The following is a 17,910-nucleotide window of genomic DNA, read 5'->3' on the forward strand; positions in this document are numbered from 1 at the left end:
TGAAAATAAATATTTCTCTACCTGCAATTATTCTTAAAAGAAGAGAATGAAGAACAATCCCCCAAACCCCTCTCGAACAAATCGCAACGCCACCAGCCGCCTTACTCCTCCTCCCCCTCTCCGGAACACCTCCGCCGACAAGTCCAATGGTTTCCCTTCTCTCTCTTCGTCCTACAAGGCCACCATGAAGAGTTCCATAGAAGCCATATCACATGTCGTGGTGAACTCCATTCAGGTAACATTTCTATGAACTGGTTTCTAAAATTGTAAAACTGTGGCATTAAAGAAAAGAGGAAGCTATACCTTGACTTTTTATGAAACGACTGGTTTCTAAACTTAAATCTACAGTTGTAGGCTTTTTTAGTCTAAAAAATTAAAATGGATCCAAAGTTGTTTACTGCTAAACATGAACTCATAAAAGTTGCTGAAGTTTAATTCAACTGAGGCAAGTTCTTCAATAGCAATTTCATCCAAATGAAAATACTTGATGTTCTTCCCCAATTTCTTCCTCATCACTTCCTTTTATTTCATCTGAAGTTCCTTCAATTTTTTGTTTCTCTTCATAGGACCAAGAGGAGAATTATTCAACAACATCAATAATTTCCTCATCTTCAACATGAATTATGATGGTAACCCATCTTTGTTTCTGATGATAAATATGATCCAATGTGTACATTTCCTCACATTAGAGACCAAGACTACTTTCCTTCTTTCATTTAGACCAAGTTCCAATTTGGAAAGTTATTTCCGCAGAGAGTAAGTAAAGTGCTCTATTTCATAGGAAGTTAATTTCGTAGCAAAACTAACAATGGAGATTTTTGCCATTTTAGTTTATTTACTTGCAACCAAACAAGTTCTTAGCTGACAAGTTCATAGATATTAAGAGATGAACACAACTCATGGCCGAAATGTTGTGCAATTTGATGGGTAACTAATAATTTTGGGATATAATGAGAGGAAAAGGAGATGAATTTTGATACAACCAAGACTGTGAAAGAGAATAACGGAAGAAATAGAACAGAGAGAGAGGAGAGAATTTTTGAATCAAAGGAGGAGGAACCCCTAGATGCGGAAGAGAAGTAAAATTAGCAGCAGAACCCATAGCCAAGGATCATCAGCTCTGACACCATCGATGTGAACCTAACTTGAATAACAAAATAAAGGACAAGAAAGAAGATCCAGAAAGGAGGAAAGAAACAGAGCCAGAAATAATTAGAAGAAAAAGGAATCAAGAATCTCGTAATTTCATTCATATCCAACTTACAGAGAAACTTTCCTTTCGTACAAGAATTACATAGCAGTAACTAGCACCTCTTACTCAAAACGACACATGAAAATCTTCCCATAATAATAATAATATGAGGTGAATCTAATAAACATACAACCTGGGAATAAAAAGCCCCTGAGAAAATGTTTCATTATACTATTGACATTTACAAGAGCTTAAAGTGAGAAAAACCTTTGATGAGCCCAAAACTATAAATCACCTCAGACGGTTGGAACTTGGAATACTGATCACTTCCATTTGTTACCGTAGGCAATTCAATAAGCATATCCTTCGTGTTACTTGTTACGCATCTGCGATTATTGCTATATTGCTATGTTACAAAATTTCTTTTTGCAACCTCTCAGCTGTTTCTCAGTTTTCATATTCTATGGCTCGAAAAGTGAATAGATCATCGTAATTTGCAGCCGTGTTAGTGACAGAAGCCATTATTCTTCTACTGCACTGATTAGTGCTTTAATTTGCATTTTGCAGTTTCGATCTGATGTGTGCAACTTGTAAAAGGGTTAAGTTAGGGGCTTCCATGCTCAAAGCTTGACATACGATGATCTGATAGAACAGCAAATAATTGTGTGTCTACAAATAGCTGCAAAATACATAGAAGAACACATGAGCAATTAAAAGTTCTATGACTAATCCATTCAAGAAAATTGAGAATTGAGAAGAGTGCATACTGCAAAGGCTCAACAAGTAACATATCAAAATCTTCAGGATACGTGCTTCAGTTAATCACAAGTATTAACTCAGCAGCAAGAGTGATGGAAGATTCATATATAGAAAGTGTGGTGGTTCTCATAATCTGAAAAATGACTTCCTTTTTTGAAAAGAATAAGTCATTTTTTCTAAAAGTGAGTTAATTTTCCTTTAACTAAGAACATATATTCCTTTGACTAATTTTTTTTTAGTATCCAAAAGTTTTTGCCCAGAAAATATTTTATGTGAATCAATCGGAGCCAATATCAAATGTAGGAACAAACAATTGTAAAATAAGTTGGTACATTTTTTAAACCAAACTGAAATTACCTTTATAAATGTTCGGTCCTTATTGGGAAAGGAATCAATGAAGCTGTCTTTAAGAAGTAAGCAAACCTGTAAAGGAAGACAAAGATACTGTTAGATAAGTATGCAAAGCTATGACTTGATGATTACAAGGTTTTTTCCCCCCTATAGTCTCTTTGTTTTTGGTAACTGCTTTTCCCCCTATTAATAGAACGAAAATAGAAATCATAACTTCAGTTTGTCTAACCCTGTCGTTTGATTGTACATTAGTTATTGTATGGGACCTCAGATCTGAACAAATAGATTCCAAGTAGTGTCTCATGATCTTCAAAAATTTGATTGCAGCGTCAGCCTGAGAATCAGTGAATATAGACAAATTATCAGAAGACATCAACTGATAATAGTTGCAAGTATAAAGCCATTAACGGGCCTCAGAACCAAAAAATTTATATCCTATAATTGATTACTAAAACTTCATCCGATAACCAAAACATGTGCTTCATATTCATATGAGAATCATATGGTATTTGTATTAGCATGGATAAGTTTTGATTCATGTTTATCATGCAATTTAATGATTTTGGGGAGATAGAAATTTCTGGTACTAAGATAATTAGTCATAGAAGCTGCAAAGTTCTCATTCCAATAAATACTACCTGAATTTCGTTGCACCTATATACAGGATGCTTTTTAGCAATCGATTTTTGAGACGATAGTTTAGCGTGATATGGTGCAAGTTCAGAAAAAAGCTCTTTATAGTGTGGAAGTGTCGGCAAGCGACACACTTTGACCTGAAAATCACAAAGAAAAATAAGGGAAAATAGACAGCAGTATGAACAATAAATCACTCATAACATGGCTGGACTATTAGAAATTTAAAATTTCTACTAGGAGATGTTGGTGCTTTGTTATGACAGAATAGTATTTTTATGAAGAGGTTTTCAGTGCCTCGAGCTCAAAGCTGATGTGCAGGATTATAAGGACAAGAAGTTCGTAACAAGTTTCAAGGATGACCAGCATTATGTGTTTTCAACAAATTATAGCGTAAGAAACTAAAATGAAATAAAAAATCCTAAAAAACCTGATCCTTGACGACATTAACATGTATGAAACTAGATGTTTTCATCTTCAAGTCTGCTGGTTTTTGTTGTATGCCAACCTGCAAAACAAAGTAGGCTATATCAAAACAATGCCAACTTTATGCAAGTTCCAAACTGCAGATTTTCATTAAAAGACCTATTGGTGTGTGTTTTTTATCTACAAAGAACTTGAAATCTTAGCAAACAAGCACTTCATTTCAAGATTAATTAACCATGGAAACCACATCAAATTGAACCTTCTAATTTACAAGGCATTGCAACGTTATAAGCTAACCAGATCACCAACACATAATAAAGAGCTTCATATAAGGCTAATACTAACACCTAATTGAACATATGCTGTCTTCACCTTTTCTCCTCTTATTTAACTCTTATTCGATGGCTACGACATATTGGAGCAGAAAAAAGAATATGATTCATATTCAGTAAGTAATATCACTCAGCTGACAAGTTCATAACACATTGCTGTTTTAAGTTTCTGAACTTAAGTTCTTATGTTACGACATCCTGAAGTTTGGCAAAAAAAAACGAGAGTTCTAGTTTGTGGAGGTTCTAATAATGAATCATATGGCAAAGAAAAGAGGTTAACTGACACAACTATCACAATTACATGAATCTTGTTGACGAAAATGGCAAAACTAGTGTAACTCACAATAAAGGGAACTGGAGCATCAAGAAAATCAAGCATCCTCCCGGGAAGAACCTGTAGAAGATCAATAAAGAATTTAGCTGAGTGTCAACTATGCCAGTTATACTAATACCTGCTAACGGCATGAGCAACAGATACCACAAATTTCAAGTTCTTCTAGACCAAGGGTCAACTACATAAAGATGTAATATTGCATTGGTTTGGATATTTAATTCAATTTCTTTAGTTTTTTGTTGGTTTGAAAAAAAAGCAACCATTTTATATCCAATTTTCACATTCTAGCTCTAACTTTGTTTTCCCTTTTTGTGTTTTTCATTGATTTAGATATAATATAATACACTCTCTGTCCCATAATTTTTTTCTATCTTTTTTTTTAATTATTCTAAAATTATTGTCCACTTTCTTTTTTTATATTATAATATCATATAAATTGGCTATTATATACCTATTTAATTTTGTCATATTTCTAAGAAACCTCCCAAAATATTTTTTAGTATTTAATAAAATTAATGTATTTAAGATGAGAATAATTGAAAAGTTAAAAAAAAATTATATTTGTGAAAAAATAAATTGGATAAAAATTATGGGACAAAGTATTAATTAAATCTTTTTTGTGTTTCTATTATTAGGAATGTAATATATAATATCTCAATTAAATTATTTTTATTTTTATTTAATCTTTATAATGCTTTTTAGGTAAACTTCAGTTTAGTCCCTATATTTTAGTGAAATGTAAGATTTAGTCCTCAATTTTTAAAATTCTACCATTGAGTCATTGATATTTGAAAAAAAACCTATAATTCTGTCACTGCCATCAAAATCATAGTTAACTTACTGTTAAATCTATTAAAAATGATCAGAATGCCTCTCCAGAATATGTTTTCATCTAAAACAATAAAATCCCTCAAGTTTAATTAGATGGATATAAATCAAATTAAACTCTTGTACTTCTATTCAAGAACTAAATAAGTACCTAAAATTTTATAAGTTGATCCTAAATAATATACTTACAAATAAGTCCTTATATTTTACAAATTAATTCTTAATGGTTGTTGAGACTTGAATGGCTGATTATTTGTGTTTATAGTTAATTTCACATTCATAATATTAAAAATGGTTGGATGAGGTTTAGAGCAATTAAAACCTCATCAATTAAATGGTTTGTAGTTGAAAACTGATGATCAACCAATAATCAATATAAATTGAATTGGCAAATAAATAGTCTTCATGGTGGATGAGGTCAGTTTGGATCTAAATTTGATCCAAACTGACCACTGAACACTCCCATCTCTCATGTATATTTTAAAGTCATCAAGAGTTGCACAAGTAGCTATACCTTCTATAATTCTTATTATTTGATAATTGGGAAAAAATTTTAGACAAAACCATAATGTTTTTTGCTGACTCTAAATAGAAACCTTTCAAACTACTATTCAACTTACTGGAAGAAATAAACTCTGCCATTGAAATGGACGAATCATGGGAACAAGAGATAACACTATAGCAGACAGAACACCCTGCATTGGTTGAAACTAAAGTCATAACCAAAAGCCTAGCCATTACTAAGCAACAAGAATTCTCAAAAACTGCAAATAAGAAACTGAGAAACATTTAAAAGGAAAAAAAAAATCCTCATGTGGGTCAGTATGATAACAGTTTCAACTCACCAGGTTTGGACATACTATCACCACTTGTTTTTCCAGTAATACTCCTGTAATTAGCATCAAAACCTGGAAGATGGATGTAGGCTAGACACATTAAATGGGAACCTCAAATAGATGAAGTGAAAAAGAGATTCATCTAAATTACAAAGTTAACGAACAGCTTATATATATATACTTACTGTGTGTTTGACATGAAATATTTTTGTTCACTCATGGCACAACCTCTACAAAGGACAAGCTAGAAGACACATCAATGAACTAGCACTAAATTCATATCTACAAAATGTAAAGTTGTGTAGGAAAGCATCAAATTCAGATCCCTATAAACAGTGTTCAAGAATTTCAGAGATGAAATCAAATATAAGGTGCAAAAAGGGGGTTGGAGTTGTAGTAAAGAGGAACCAAAGAAAAAGGAATCTTGCCTATAACTTGGAGTCCACCCCTCACACCTCTCAACAAAACAGTAAAGTATAATCTCAGATGACAGTGAACAACACTGGATGCTGAAATAAGGAATGAAATATGAATGTAGAATTGATAAAACTCTATAAATAATCTATCCCACTCCAGAACTTCATAAGTAAGCACCAACCAAAGGTTACAAACATCTACCGTTCTGTAAACAAATTAGAGAAAAAAGTAGAGAACAAGAGGAGCAGAGAGTTTGCAGTTGCAGAAAACACTTTGTTGATCCACAGAAAGGCTTCAAAACAATTTTATATCTGATGTGGAGAACCAGAAACAAGGGAAGCCTTTGAGGAAGGGAAAGGATCCAAAGTGCTCAAATTGTTTGCTGAAAGATACCTGCAGCACGCCACTTGGTGCGTGAAAATCACCAGTCTGGGAAGCATTTAATGCTGCTTTCCCCAGATTTGTCTCCTAAGCTCCCCTACTTCATTTAAACTTCCTACTTAGCTTTGTATTATTTCTAATTTAGTTTTTAATCTCTTTTGTTTTATTTAGGAAGCTATTTGGTAATCTGTAATCCTAGTTTAGTTAGGGCTAGTCTGTTCCTATATTTCAAACTAAATGTGGTTAGACTTACTATTTGTAGAGTTCTATTCCTATCCTGTTTAGGGGAATTAGAACTCTATAAATATTCTTTAATCGCTTGGAATTCAGTAGCTTTCAATTCTAATTACTTCATGTATTCTTCTTCTGCATATTTATTCCAGTGAGGATGACTTAATTCAATGAAACCTTTATCCTAAACTAGTTGGGAATATATATGACCCTTTTTCAGATTAAGCCTACATTTTCAAAAAGATCTAAAGCTGCAAGATCCTACAGCAGGGTACCCCAACAAGGTAGACTACTGCCCAAACGAGATCCCTCTGAAGTAGGATCCTTAAAAGAGGCTACTTTGAAACCTCAAACTTGCATTCCTAATTTCATGACCAAGAATTTACCATTGCACAAGTCCATGCCCACTATGACTGATAATGTGAAACTAAAGAAATTGATAAACAAACAATAATTAATTAAAATGAAAATTCGAGAAAACAGAGTAACAAACGGCCCAAAAAAAACAGCACGATGCGACTTTGCATATCAAGAACAACTTTCAGGAAATTGATGTACTAAACACTGCTGAAATCAATCCCATGCAACTTTGCATGCCAAGAATATTACACTTTCAAGCGACAGAACTCGACATATGGTTCCAGTTGTCCAGATTGATAGTGAAAGGGCTTCTTCAGCAGCAGCTAACTTTGCATTGACCTTTTACAATATTAGTAGATGTAAGCAAATGCATTAATCAATGATCATAGCTGAAGAACTGTTAGTGAAGAAAGAGATACCACAGGAGCTTCAGATATAGCCAGATAAATTTCAGAAAAGCCGAGGTCAGAAGCTGAAGGCCGCCTATACTCGATAGCTTGTAAGTGCTCAAGAGGCTTAAAAACTATTTTACTTCCTCGTTGCGGAAGAGGCAAGGAATGATAACTACAAACTATCTGCAGCAAATCATTTTTGTGTTCCTATCCAAGATTCACACCCAAAAGAAGATTGATTCAATGGTAGTTAAAGCATCACATATGTAAAATAATAGATGTCCAGGAAAAAAGAAAATAAACTAACCCTAGCCCATTCCATTATTAAGTCGTCATCAAAATCTTTTTCACAATTTGCAAAAAGTTCATCATCCTCATCCTCTAATGTCATGCTTCTAACTGAACTGCCAAAAGATAACAATATATTATTGAATGTACCACAGAAGAGGGCATTGTATGGTGTAGAGATGACAACTATCAAGTTAACTGAAACTGAGTGAATGAAGAGCAGGAAATTTTATATAAAGACTGCAAAATTTATATTTATCAAACCAAACTTTAAAAATTTTCATATACAGAACTGAGCAATGAAGACTAAGTTAAACATATGACAATTGCAAGTCTACTACCTGCGTAGGGTATCAAAACTTTCTCGCAATTGCAAGCCATGGCTCCTGGAACCTTTAAATGTCCCAATCTCAGGAGAGGATTGACCATGTTCACAGCTCTCATTAATTCTTTCTGCAGCATCAGAATGAGTTTCTGATGATTCAGAAGCACAATCATCAAAATTCTTCCTACCATCCCTATCAACTTCCCTTACATGACTCGAATCTGAAGCCTCACTAGCCCTACCACTTTCAGGAGAATGAGATTCCCATGTCTTTGGTGATGAGGTTCGGATCTCATCATCTGATATAATTCCAGCAGCAGCAGCAGTAAGGGCCACTGCACTGTCAACAGGTATTGCTGAAGCCATCCAATCAACATCACACTCCCTATCATGTTGTTTGGATGTTGAAGGTACACTACTCAGTGATACTTCAGTAACAAATTGTGTTATCCGATTCAAACGCTCTTGTGCAATGATACTGCATCCAAGCAAATAAACACAGTAAATTTTACTGGAGCAATGCTTAAAACATCAAAATTTTCCCCTCCGCAATTGAGAAACTACTGATTTTTACAAGTTGAACAAAACTAAAATTAACCTGTTCAGCATCTCATAATGTAACTCAAAGAAAGGAACTCTAGTCAGCACACAGTAGCAGCGAGGTGCAGAAACCAAAAAGCGGGAGCACCGTCCAGACAATCGTGAAAGGGGCGACATGGAGCCTAAAATACCAGGTGGCCTTTGAACAATTTCTGTTACATGTAAGCAAACCCCATAAAGTGTGTCATTATCTGCAACCTGATCAAGGGAACAATAGAATATTCATTGAGTATTACTCTACTTCTTGAATCTCAGAGAGAAAATTCCAATATACAAATAAGATTAGAGATCCATTTTTGTAATTACAAAAATTTAAATGGAAGTCATGCAAAGAAGTGGAGAGCATAAACACTTCTATTGCTGAGAAATTTCATTTAAAAACAGATGAAAAATGAAAGAAATTAGACAAAGAAATTCATGTATGAAAAAATTCAGATACATAAAGTGGCTTAAGCTTCTCTTAGTTAAAAAAATGGGTAATCAATTTTTAGGGCGCTCTGGTACGGGAGAGGTTGAAAATTCCAAAAGGAGGGGCACAACAGTTCACAGCAAAGAGAAACAGAAGATAGCTTGAAAGAGAATTTAGCCAATGGGCCTTGGCATTAAACATGCATCCATTCATGAAAGGAAGAACAAGGTCAGATCAGGAACTCACGTGAAACTAACATGGTTGACAACATACAAATAGAGTTGAATCAAGATGGGACAGGATGGATGGTCACCACCACACAAACTTGCACCTTCGTCCAAATGGTGTTGTTTTTTTATGGTCTCCAAGCACATTGTTCCAAATTATTTATTTTAATTAGGAGCCGAATTTAAAAGTAATTGGATAATAAACAATTTATTATTATTCATAGAAGCCTAGGTAATTTCATCCTGATCCAACAACTGATCAGGGAGATTAGTGAAACAGAAAATCTACCGGACAGGGTTCAACCAGAGGAGACAGCGCAGAAATTTGAAAAAGCAATATCAATGAAGAGGACTGACCAATTGAAGAAGGAACATGAAACCATTCTGTTTCAGTGTTCCTCTGAACCCAAGATGGAAACAGCACTCAAACCATGTTAAATTTAAAAGTTTAAATAAATATTGTTTGAAGCAGAAATACTGCAAAAATTTTCATCTATGATAAAATGATTGCAAAGCCAAACCACATTTTAGTCAAACATCAATTATGTGCAAAGAGTAAATTAATTCCTTAATATTAGAATCTAAAGATAAACTGCAAGTTTGGATAAGTTTATCAAACCACAATTAGTTATAATTCCATTTATTGCGATTCAAATCTGTTATAGAAAATAGAATATGTTCAACTATGGTAGATATTGTATATACATAGGCTTGATCTTAGACTCGATCTCAAGCTTGATTTTAGGAATTTATATTCCTTTTTTAGTTATGACTCTTGTATATAAATATGTAATGTTCTTCTATATTGAAATACATCAGCAATACAATTCTCTACAAAATCCAGCTCAAAAGCATTCTATAAAGGAAGACATGGAATTACGGATATGAAATGTACATGAGTTGAAGAAACAAAAGAACATTTACCTTAAGTGAAAATGTGAATGCTTGATCATCCCTGCCCACATGCACCTGCAAAAAATATGCAGTACTGAAAATGTTGCTGAAAGCCCATTACCCAAAGAGCTGTAAATTAATTAATATATCTACAACTATTGTACTAGTCTCATCCTTTCTCTAAAAGGCTTTCTAATTTATTTTTTTTTTCAAAATAATTATAGATAGAATCAAAGATATATTAATAGATTTTCAATCCAAATTAAGTCGCGATGCAATTCTCATCAATCAATCAAATCTATAGTTGGAATCTCTAATTTTTGTAGTTATTGACCAAGAAAAATAAAAGAAAACCTGTTTCATCCTTTTAGATCAAAACAAAATTTGTGTTTAATAATTGTACTCTTTAATCAATCCAATGGAAAGTGAAAAAGAAAAGCTTTCTGAATTGAGGAAAACACACTAAGGGGGTGCACATGGAAATCAATCTTTAATTAGGTGCTGAGGTGAATAAAGTGAAAGACTATGACTCATAATGTCAGCAAGTAGTGTTGTAAGCATTACCAAGAAATAAGAAGCTTCACCATAAGCTATCTCCCTGGAATCCAGTTAGAATTGATGAGATTTCAAGCTACAATTAAGGGGAATGTTATAGAAAGTTGAATCTATTTAATATAGGATTTGTATTCCTAAATAGATAGAATAATTATGTCTATATATTTCTATGATTATGGGAATTGATATATTCCTGTTATAGTTCGAGAATCTCTTCATTTATGGTATCATATCATATATGTCTTGGATCTTCCATTATAAACAAAGACCTTTTAGTGAGATAACCCAATTCAATAAAGATGTAGCCCTTTGAGGTTTTGTGTCCGTAGATATAGTCTCTCGTAACCGAATTACGTAAACCTTCTTGTGTTATTATCTTCTCCCTCTTTTATTATTCTAAATTTAGTATGATATTAGAGTTTTCAAATTTTTGAAATTTTTATTTTGGTACGGTTCATTAGTATTGTTCATCATCACTGTTTATAGGCACTATTTACTGTTTACACCTATATTTGTATTCGATTGGTACCATGGTTTTAAATAATGGTAACATAACGGCTGTTATGTAACAGATTTTGGGGGGCCATTACCCATTATCCTGTATAACGCCCCCTGATTTGCAAAGTAACAGTCCTTACATAACACTTTTTAGCAGTTTCAAGAGCTATATTTTTAAAGTTTTCTCTTACCTTTCTCTTTCAAATTTCAATCTTTCTTGCATATTTCTCATATAAGCTTAAATCCATCATAAACTACTCTATTTTCAAACTTATTTCTTCTAAAAAGTTGGTTAAATTTTATCTATTTTAGTTTTTAGTTGTTATTTTTTCTCTTTTTTAAAAAACTTTTGTGGATTAAAGTGTTAGTTTTGTGTTAAAATTGTATTTTGAGCTATTAGTTTACTCGAATAAAGATTATATTGGTTTTGCTTATTTTAAACTACATGATGTTTAACTTAGTTTTTAGTTGTTATTTTTTCTGTTTTTTAAAAAAATTTTGATGGATTAAAGTGTTACTTTTGTGTTAAAATTGTATTTGAGCTATTAATTTACTCGATTTATAAAGATTATATTGGTTTTGCTTATTTTAAACTACAAGATGTTTAACTTAAGTTAAATAATCTATATTTTATATATTTATATTTATTATGCATTCGTATACATTGTTCTGAATTAAATCTAATCAATATCATTTTATTTATGAACTTTGCAAATTTTTTTGAAAAATTTGCGTAGTGCCATATCGTTATCGTTACGTTACAGCCATTATAAGCCTATTTCTGTTACCCGCGACTGCGACCGTGACCGTGATTTAAAACCATGATTGGTATGGTTTGTTCAATCCTAAGAGTTGTTTTGTAGTGATATTTTCTCGCCGGTATTACCTTTAGAGAGAGATTTTGTGTTGAGGTTTCCTCGCTAGTATTGCAAAAGTGCAATTCTAAGGATTATTTTATATTTTGGTATTTTGTGCGAGTGCTTTTGTGCGAGTATTTTTGAATGTGCTCATAGATGCTGGTTAGAAGCCAATTTAGCTTCTACAATCTACATAGAATCTCATCAAGGGAGTGTTAGAATTGATGAGCTTCCAAGCTATAATTAAGAGAGAATGTTCTAGAAAGTTGAATCTTGTTAGAGTGTGAACATAATTTGTACATAATTATAGGAGATTATGTAATCATAGACTAATTGATTGATAGGGGATTATTAGGGGTTGTCTTAACAAGACCTTGTAATCTGTATATATACCCACTTACTTCAATGGAAAAAAATACTGAAATTACCCAATTATTCCTTATCTTGTTACTTGGTATCAGAGCCACCCTAGATAAGAAAAATTGTGCAGAGCTAGTGGACTTGTGAGGAAAGGGCTACCCATGTGAGACGAGGTGGAGCCGCCTGAGGTACTAGCGAACCACAACACCCGAGGGGTTCAGTCCTGGTTTAGCAATTGTACCCGATTCAGTTGCGATTAAACCAATTATACCCGATTCAGTTGCGACGTCCTCGTCATAAGTTTAGCAGAGGAGAGTGTGATATTCATATGCTTCCATCCCACATCGGTGGACTATGAAAAATCTAAATTGTATATAATAGCTAGAACGAAATTAATAACTTGGGTTAACTATTTTGGGCCAAGTGAAAAGTGGGTCCAAAAGTTATTTGGGTTAGTTTGGGCCGAGCTATTTTCAATTGGTATCAGAGCCACCCTGGATCAGAAAAATTGTGCGGAGCTAGTGGACCTGCGAGGAAAGGACTATTCGTGTGAGACGAGGTGGACCCGCCCGAGGTACTAGTGAACCACAATACCCAAAGGTTCGGTCCTGATTTAGCAATTATATCCGATTCAATTGCGACGAGGACGTCGCAAATTTAGCATGGGAGAGTGTGAGACTCAGCAGCTTGTACTGCGTCCCACATCGGCGGTTTACAGAAAATCCGAATTGTATATAATAGCTAACACGAAACTACTAAATAACTTGGATTAACCATTTTGGGCCAAGTGGAAAGTGGGTCCAAAAGTTATTTGGGTCAGTTTGGGCTGGGCTATTTCAATTGGTTTTCTCTCTCGTCAAGTTTTAAATTTTTGGAGACTTAGAACTCCTGTTCTTTTGTGCTACCCATCTAGGGTAATGTTTGTCTCTCACCATCCACCTAAGGAAGACCCCGAAGTTGCCTTGCAGCCTCCTTGTCAGATCTGTGGTTTGTTTGCCGTTTGGGTGTAGGGTGGAGGCTTTTTTTTTTATTGTTCACTGGATTAGGTTTTGTTATCTTCCTTTAATTCGTTTGAAGGTATAGGAGTATAGAGTTTTGGTTGAAATGGTTTTTGACTGTAAGACCCATATTATTAAAACTATCTCAACGTCTTCAGTAGCGGCTGAGACAAGTAAAACAAGTCTTATTTCCTCTTCATATAAATGGGTCATTGATTCTGATGTTACGGATCACATGACAGGTAATCCTCATATTTTTACTAGCTTTCGGTCTCATAAAGCACCTTCTCCTGTTATTATAGCTGATGGGTCAACCAATAATGTTGAGGATTCTGGGACTGTTAAACCTACTACTTCTATTACCCTGTCATCTGTGCTAAGTTTACCTAATATTGCCTTTAATTTAATCTTTGTGAGTAAACTTACTAAAAACCTAAATTGTTGTGTTTCTTTTTTTTCCTGATCATTGTCTCATTCAGGATCTTGTGACGAAACAGATTATTGGTAAAGGACATGTATCTGGGGGTCTCTACATTTTGGATGTATGAGTATCTCAATCTGTTGCTTGCTCCAATGTCGTGTCTCTATTTGAAGCACATTGTCGGTTGGGACACCCTTCTTTACCGGTTTTGAAGAAGTTATGCCCTCAATTTCATGAGGTATCTTTACTGGAATGTGAGTCATGTCATTTTGCAAAACATCATCAAACCTCTTTAAGTCCTAGAGTCAATAAACGAGCTGAGTCTACTTTTGAATTAGTTTATTCAGATGTTTGGGGCCCATGTCTAATTGGATCTAAGACTGATTCAGATATTTTATTACTTTTGTGGATGGTTACTCTAGAATGACTTGTATTTATTTTATGAAGCATAGTTCAGAAGTGTTTTCTCATTTTTTTGCCTTTTGTGCTGAAATCAAGATTCAATTTAATGTTTCTATGAAAATTTTGCGGAGCGACAATGCTAAAGAATATATGTCAGAATCATTCTAGGCTTATATGACTCAATATGGTATTCTTCACCAATCATTATGTGTTGATACACCCGCTCAAAATGGGGTAGCTGAAAGGAAGAATCGACATCTCCTTGAGACTGCTAGAGCTCTGTTGTTTCAAATGCAAGTTCCTAAGCAATTTTGGGCTGATGCTCTCTACTTCATGCTTTCTCATTAATTGCATGCCCTCCACAGTACTAAACGGCAATACTCCTTATAATATCATCTTTTCTAAGAAGCTATTATTTCCTCTCGAACCATGACTGTTTGGCAATACTTGCTATGTTCGGGATGTCAGACCTCATGTAACTAAACTTGATCATAAAGTTTTGAAGTGTGTTTTCTTGGGATATTCTCGCATTCAGAAGGGGTATCGGTGTTACTCTCTAGACCTCAACAAGTATCTGGTCTCAACAGACGTAGTCTTTTCCGAGCAAGTTCCTTTTTATCCTGTTGCACAAACCTCTCCTGATCAAGAGGATGATGATGAGTGGCTCATCTATAGAATCATATCTGATGGTGGGACCTCTTTGAGTATGCCTTCTGATGTACAATCTGATAGTAACATTCCTCCTAATACTCAGCCTCCTGTTAAACCGTCATCTGTTCAAGTTTACTCTCGGAGACTAGTACTTGATGATAGGGGTGAGCATTCGGTCGGTTCGGTTCAAAATCGAACCGAACCGAATAAACCGAAAATCGAAATTTTAGTGTTTATGAAAACCGAACCGATTTTGGTCAGAAACCGAATCGACCCGAACCGGTCTGATTCGGTTCGATTCGGTTCGGTTTGATCGATTTTGATTTTTAATATTTTTTTATTTTTTACACTTTATTTTTAATATTTTAAATTTTAATTAAAATATTTTAATTTTAATATGATTTAATTTCTCTATATTATTGAAAAAATATATTATTATCACTAATTGGTTCGGTTCGGTTTTTTTCTGATCAAAACCAAACCGAACTGAAATAATCGAAATTTCTAAAATTAAAAATCGAACCGAATCGAAATGTATAAAAAACCGAACCAAATTTTCAAATCGGTTCGGTTCGGTCGGTTTTTTCGGTTTGAACCGAATACTGCTCACCCCTACTTGATGATACATGTCCTGCACCAAAATCTTCTTCGTCATCAAATCCACTACCGAGTGACCTTGACCATCCTATCAGTTTTCGTAAAGGTAAACGACAATGTAAATCTATCTATTCTGTTGCTAATTTTCTATCTTATGATCACCTGTCTCCTTCTTCTACCTCCTTAATTGTCTCTCTAGATTCCATTTCTTTGCCTAAGACAGTTAAAGAGGTCCTGACTCATTCTAGATGGCGTGATGCAATGTTTGAGGAGATCAAGGCTCTAGATGAAAATCATACTTGGGAACTAGTTGATTTACCCTCTAGCAAGAAGGTTGTGGGCTGTAAATGAGTTTTTACCATCAAAGTCAATCCAAATGGCTCCATAGTGAGGCTTAAGGCCCGTCTTGTCGCCAAAGGTTATGCCTAATCCTATGGCGTTGACTATTCTAACACTTTTTCTCCTATGGCAAAAATGACCTCAGTTCGCTTATTCAACTCCCTAGCTGCTTCTCAACATTGGCCTTTATACCAATTAGATATCAAGAATGCATTTTTACATGGTGACCTCCAGGAGGAGGTGTATATGGAGCAACCACCAGGGTTTGTTGCTCAGGGGGAGTATGGAAAAATCTGCCATTTGAAGAAATCTTTATATGGTTTGAAGTAGAGTCCCTGTGCATGGTTTGGCAAGTTCAGTGAAGTTGTTCAAAAATTTGGGTTGAAAAAAAGCAAGTGTGACCATTTAGTCTTCTATAGAAATTCAGATACTAGTATTATTCTCCTTGTTGTATATGTTGATGATATTGTCATTACAGGAAATGATAGTACAGGGATCTCTTCTCTCAAAAACTACTTACATGTAAGTTTGCATACTAAAGACTTGGGGCAGCTTAAGTATTCCTTAAGAGTCAAAGTCTTGAGGAGTAAAAAGGGCATTTTCCTGTCTCAAATGAAGTATAACCTTGATTTACTTGCAAAAACTGGGAAGATGGGAGCTAAACCATGTAGCACACCAATGATTCCTAATATATGTCTTACAAAAGATGATGGAGACCCTTATGATGATTCAGAGAGGTACAGGAGATTGGTTGGAAAACTGAACTACCTTATGGTGATGACTCGGCCAGATATTGCTTTTGCAGTAAGCATTGTAAGCCAGTTCATGTCTGCACCTACGATGATACATTGGGCCGCTCTAGAACAAATTCTATGTTATCTAAAAGAGACTCCTAGACTCGGTATACTCTATAGAGATCATGGGCATACTGCACTTGAGTGTTTTTCTGATGCTGACTGGGCAGAATCCAAAAGAGATAGAAGGTCGACTACAGGCTACTGCGTATTTGTTGGAGGAAACCTAGTGTCTTGGAAAAGTAAGAAGCAAAATGTGGTATCCAGATCCAGTGCTGAGTCAGAATACAGGGCCATGGCTCAATCCACTTATGAGATTATGTGGATAAATCATCTGCTGAAGGAAGTTGGTATGGATGTTGTGTCACCCGCGAAACTTTGGTGTGATAATCAGGTTGCTCTTCACATTGCTTCCAATCCAGTATACCATGAACGGACTAAACATATTGAAGTTGATTGTCATTTCATTCGTGAGAAGATTCAAGTAAATTTAATCTCCACCAATTATGTGAAGACAGGAGAGCAACTGGGTGATCTACTTACCAAAACTTTAAATGGGCCTCGAATAGAATATCTTTCTAACAAGTTGGGTATGATAAATATCTATGATCCAACTCGAGGGGGAGTGTTAGAGTGTGAACATAATCTGTACATAATTATAGGAGATTACGTAATCATAAGCTAATTGATTGATAGAAAATTATTAGAGGTTGTCTTAACAAGGCCTTGTAATCTGTATATATACCACTTACTTCAATGAAAAAAAATACTGAAATTACCCAATTATTCCTTATCTTGTTACAAATCTATTTAATATAGGATTTGTATTCCTAAATAGATAGAATAATTATGTCTATATATTCCTATGATTATGACATTTGATATATTTCTATTATAGTTGGAGAATCCCTTCATTAATATCATACTATATATGTCTTGGATCTTCTATTATTTAATAAGAAACCTTTTGTATTAATAAGATAACTAAATTCAATAAAAATTTAGTCCTTTGAGGTTTTGTGTCCGTGGATGTAGGCTCTCGTAGCCAAACCACGTAAATTTTTTTGTGTTATTGTCTCCTCTCTTTTTTATTATTCTAAATTTAACAAATCCAGGGAAGTCAGTGTTTTGAAATCCAGACAAGGTAGAATTGGGACTCGAGTGTTGACTGCACTAGCAAATTGGTTGGTTCCCCACCAAGCCACCAATGCATTTGTACTACA

At 34.4% G+C, this 17,910-nt stretch overlaps 1 protein-coding gene and 1 long non-coding RNA gene across 6 annotated transcripts in view; one reads left to right on the forward strand and one right to left on the reverse strand.

Moving 5' to 3' along the window:
• Positions 1-2,190, forward strand: LOC110627698. The gene is made up of 2 exons (XR_006348003.1): positions 1-235; positions 1,760-2,190. It is a non-coding gene; the product is annotated as an uncharacterized LOC110627698 (long non-coding RNA).
• Positions 1,216-17,910, reverse strand: part of LOC110627696 — a 27,515-nt gene continuing 10,820 nt past the window's right edge. The window contains exons 6-19 of one of the 5 annotated variants that reach the window (XM_021774046.2): positions 10,246-10,290; positions 8,684-8,883; positions 8,102-8,563; positions 7,780-7,876; positions 7,500-7,679; positions 7,330-7,419; positions 5,701-5,763; positions 5,476-5,550; positions 4,037-4,087; positions 3,366-3,443; positions 2,941-3,075; positions 2,532-2,636; positions 2,309-2,374; positions 1,216-1,871 (exon numbers count right to left, since the gene is read on the reverse strand). In XM_021774046.2, the coding sequence (XP_021629738.1) occupies positions 1,797-1,871; positions 2,309-2,374; positions 2,532-2,636; positions 2,941-3,075; positions 3,366-3,443; positions 4,037-4,087; positions 5,476-5,550; positions 5,701-5,763; positions 7,330-7,419; positions 7,500-7,679; positions 7,780-7,876; positions 8,102-8,563; positions 8,684-8,883; positions 10,246-10,290 (1,722 nt within the window). In that variant the 3' untranslated portion in view covers positions 1,216-1,796. Of the gene's footprint in view, positions 1,872-2,149; positions 2,637-2,940; positions 3,076-3,365; positions 3,444-4,036; positions 4,088-5,475; positions 5,551-5,700; positions 5,764-7,329; positions 7,420-7,499; positions 7,680-7,779; positions 7,877-8,101; positions 8,564-8,683; positions 8,884-10,245; positions 10,291-17,910 lie in introns of those variants that run through there. The other 4 variants (XM_043948874.1, XM_043948873.1, XM_021774045.2 and 1 more) reach the window with 4 other exon arrangements.

This window comes from Manihot esculenta, chromosome 12, assembly GCF_001659605.2.
Source record: "Manihot esculenta cultivar AM560-2 chromosome 12, M.esculenta_v8, whole genome shotgun sequence".
Lineage (NCBI taxonomy): Eukaryota > Viridiplantae > Streptophyta > Magnoliopsida > Malpighiales > Euphorbiaceae > Manihot > Manihot esculenta.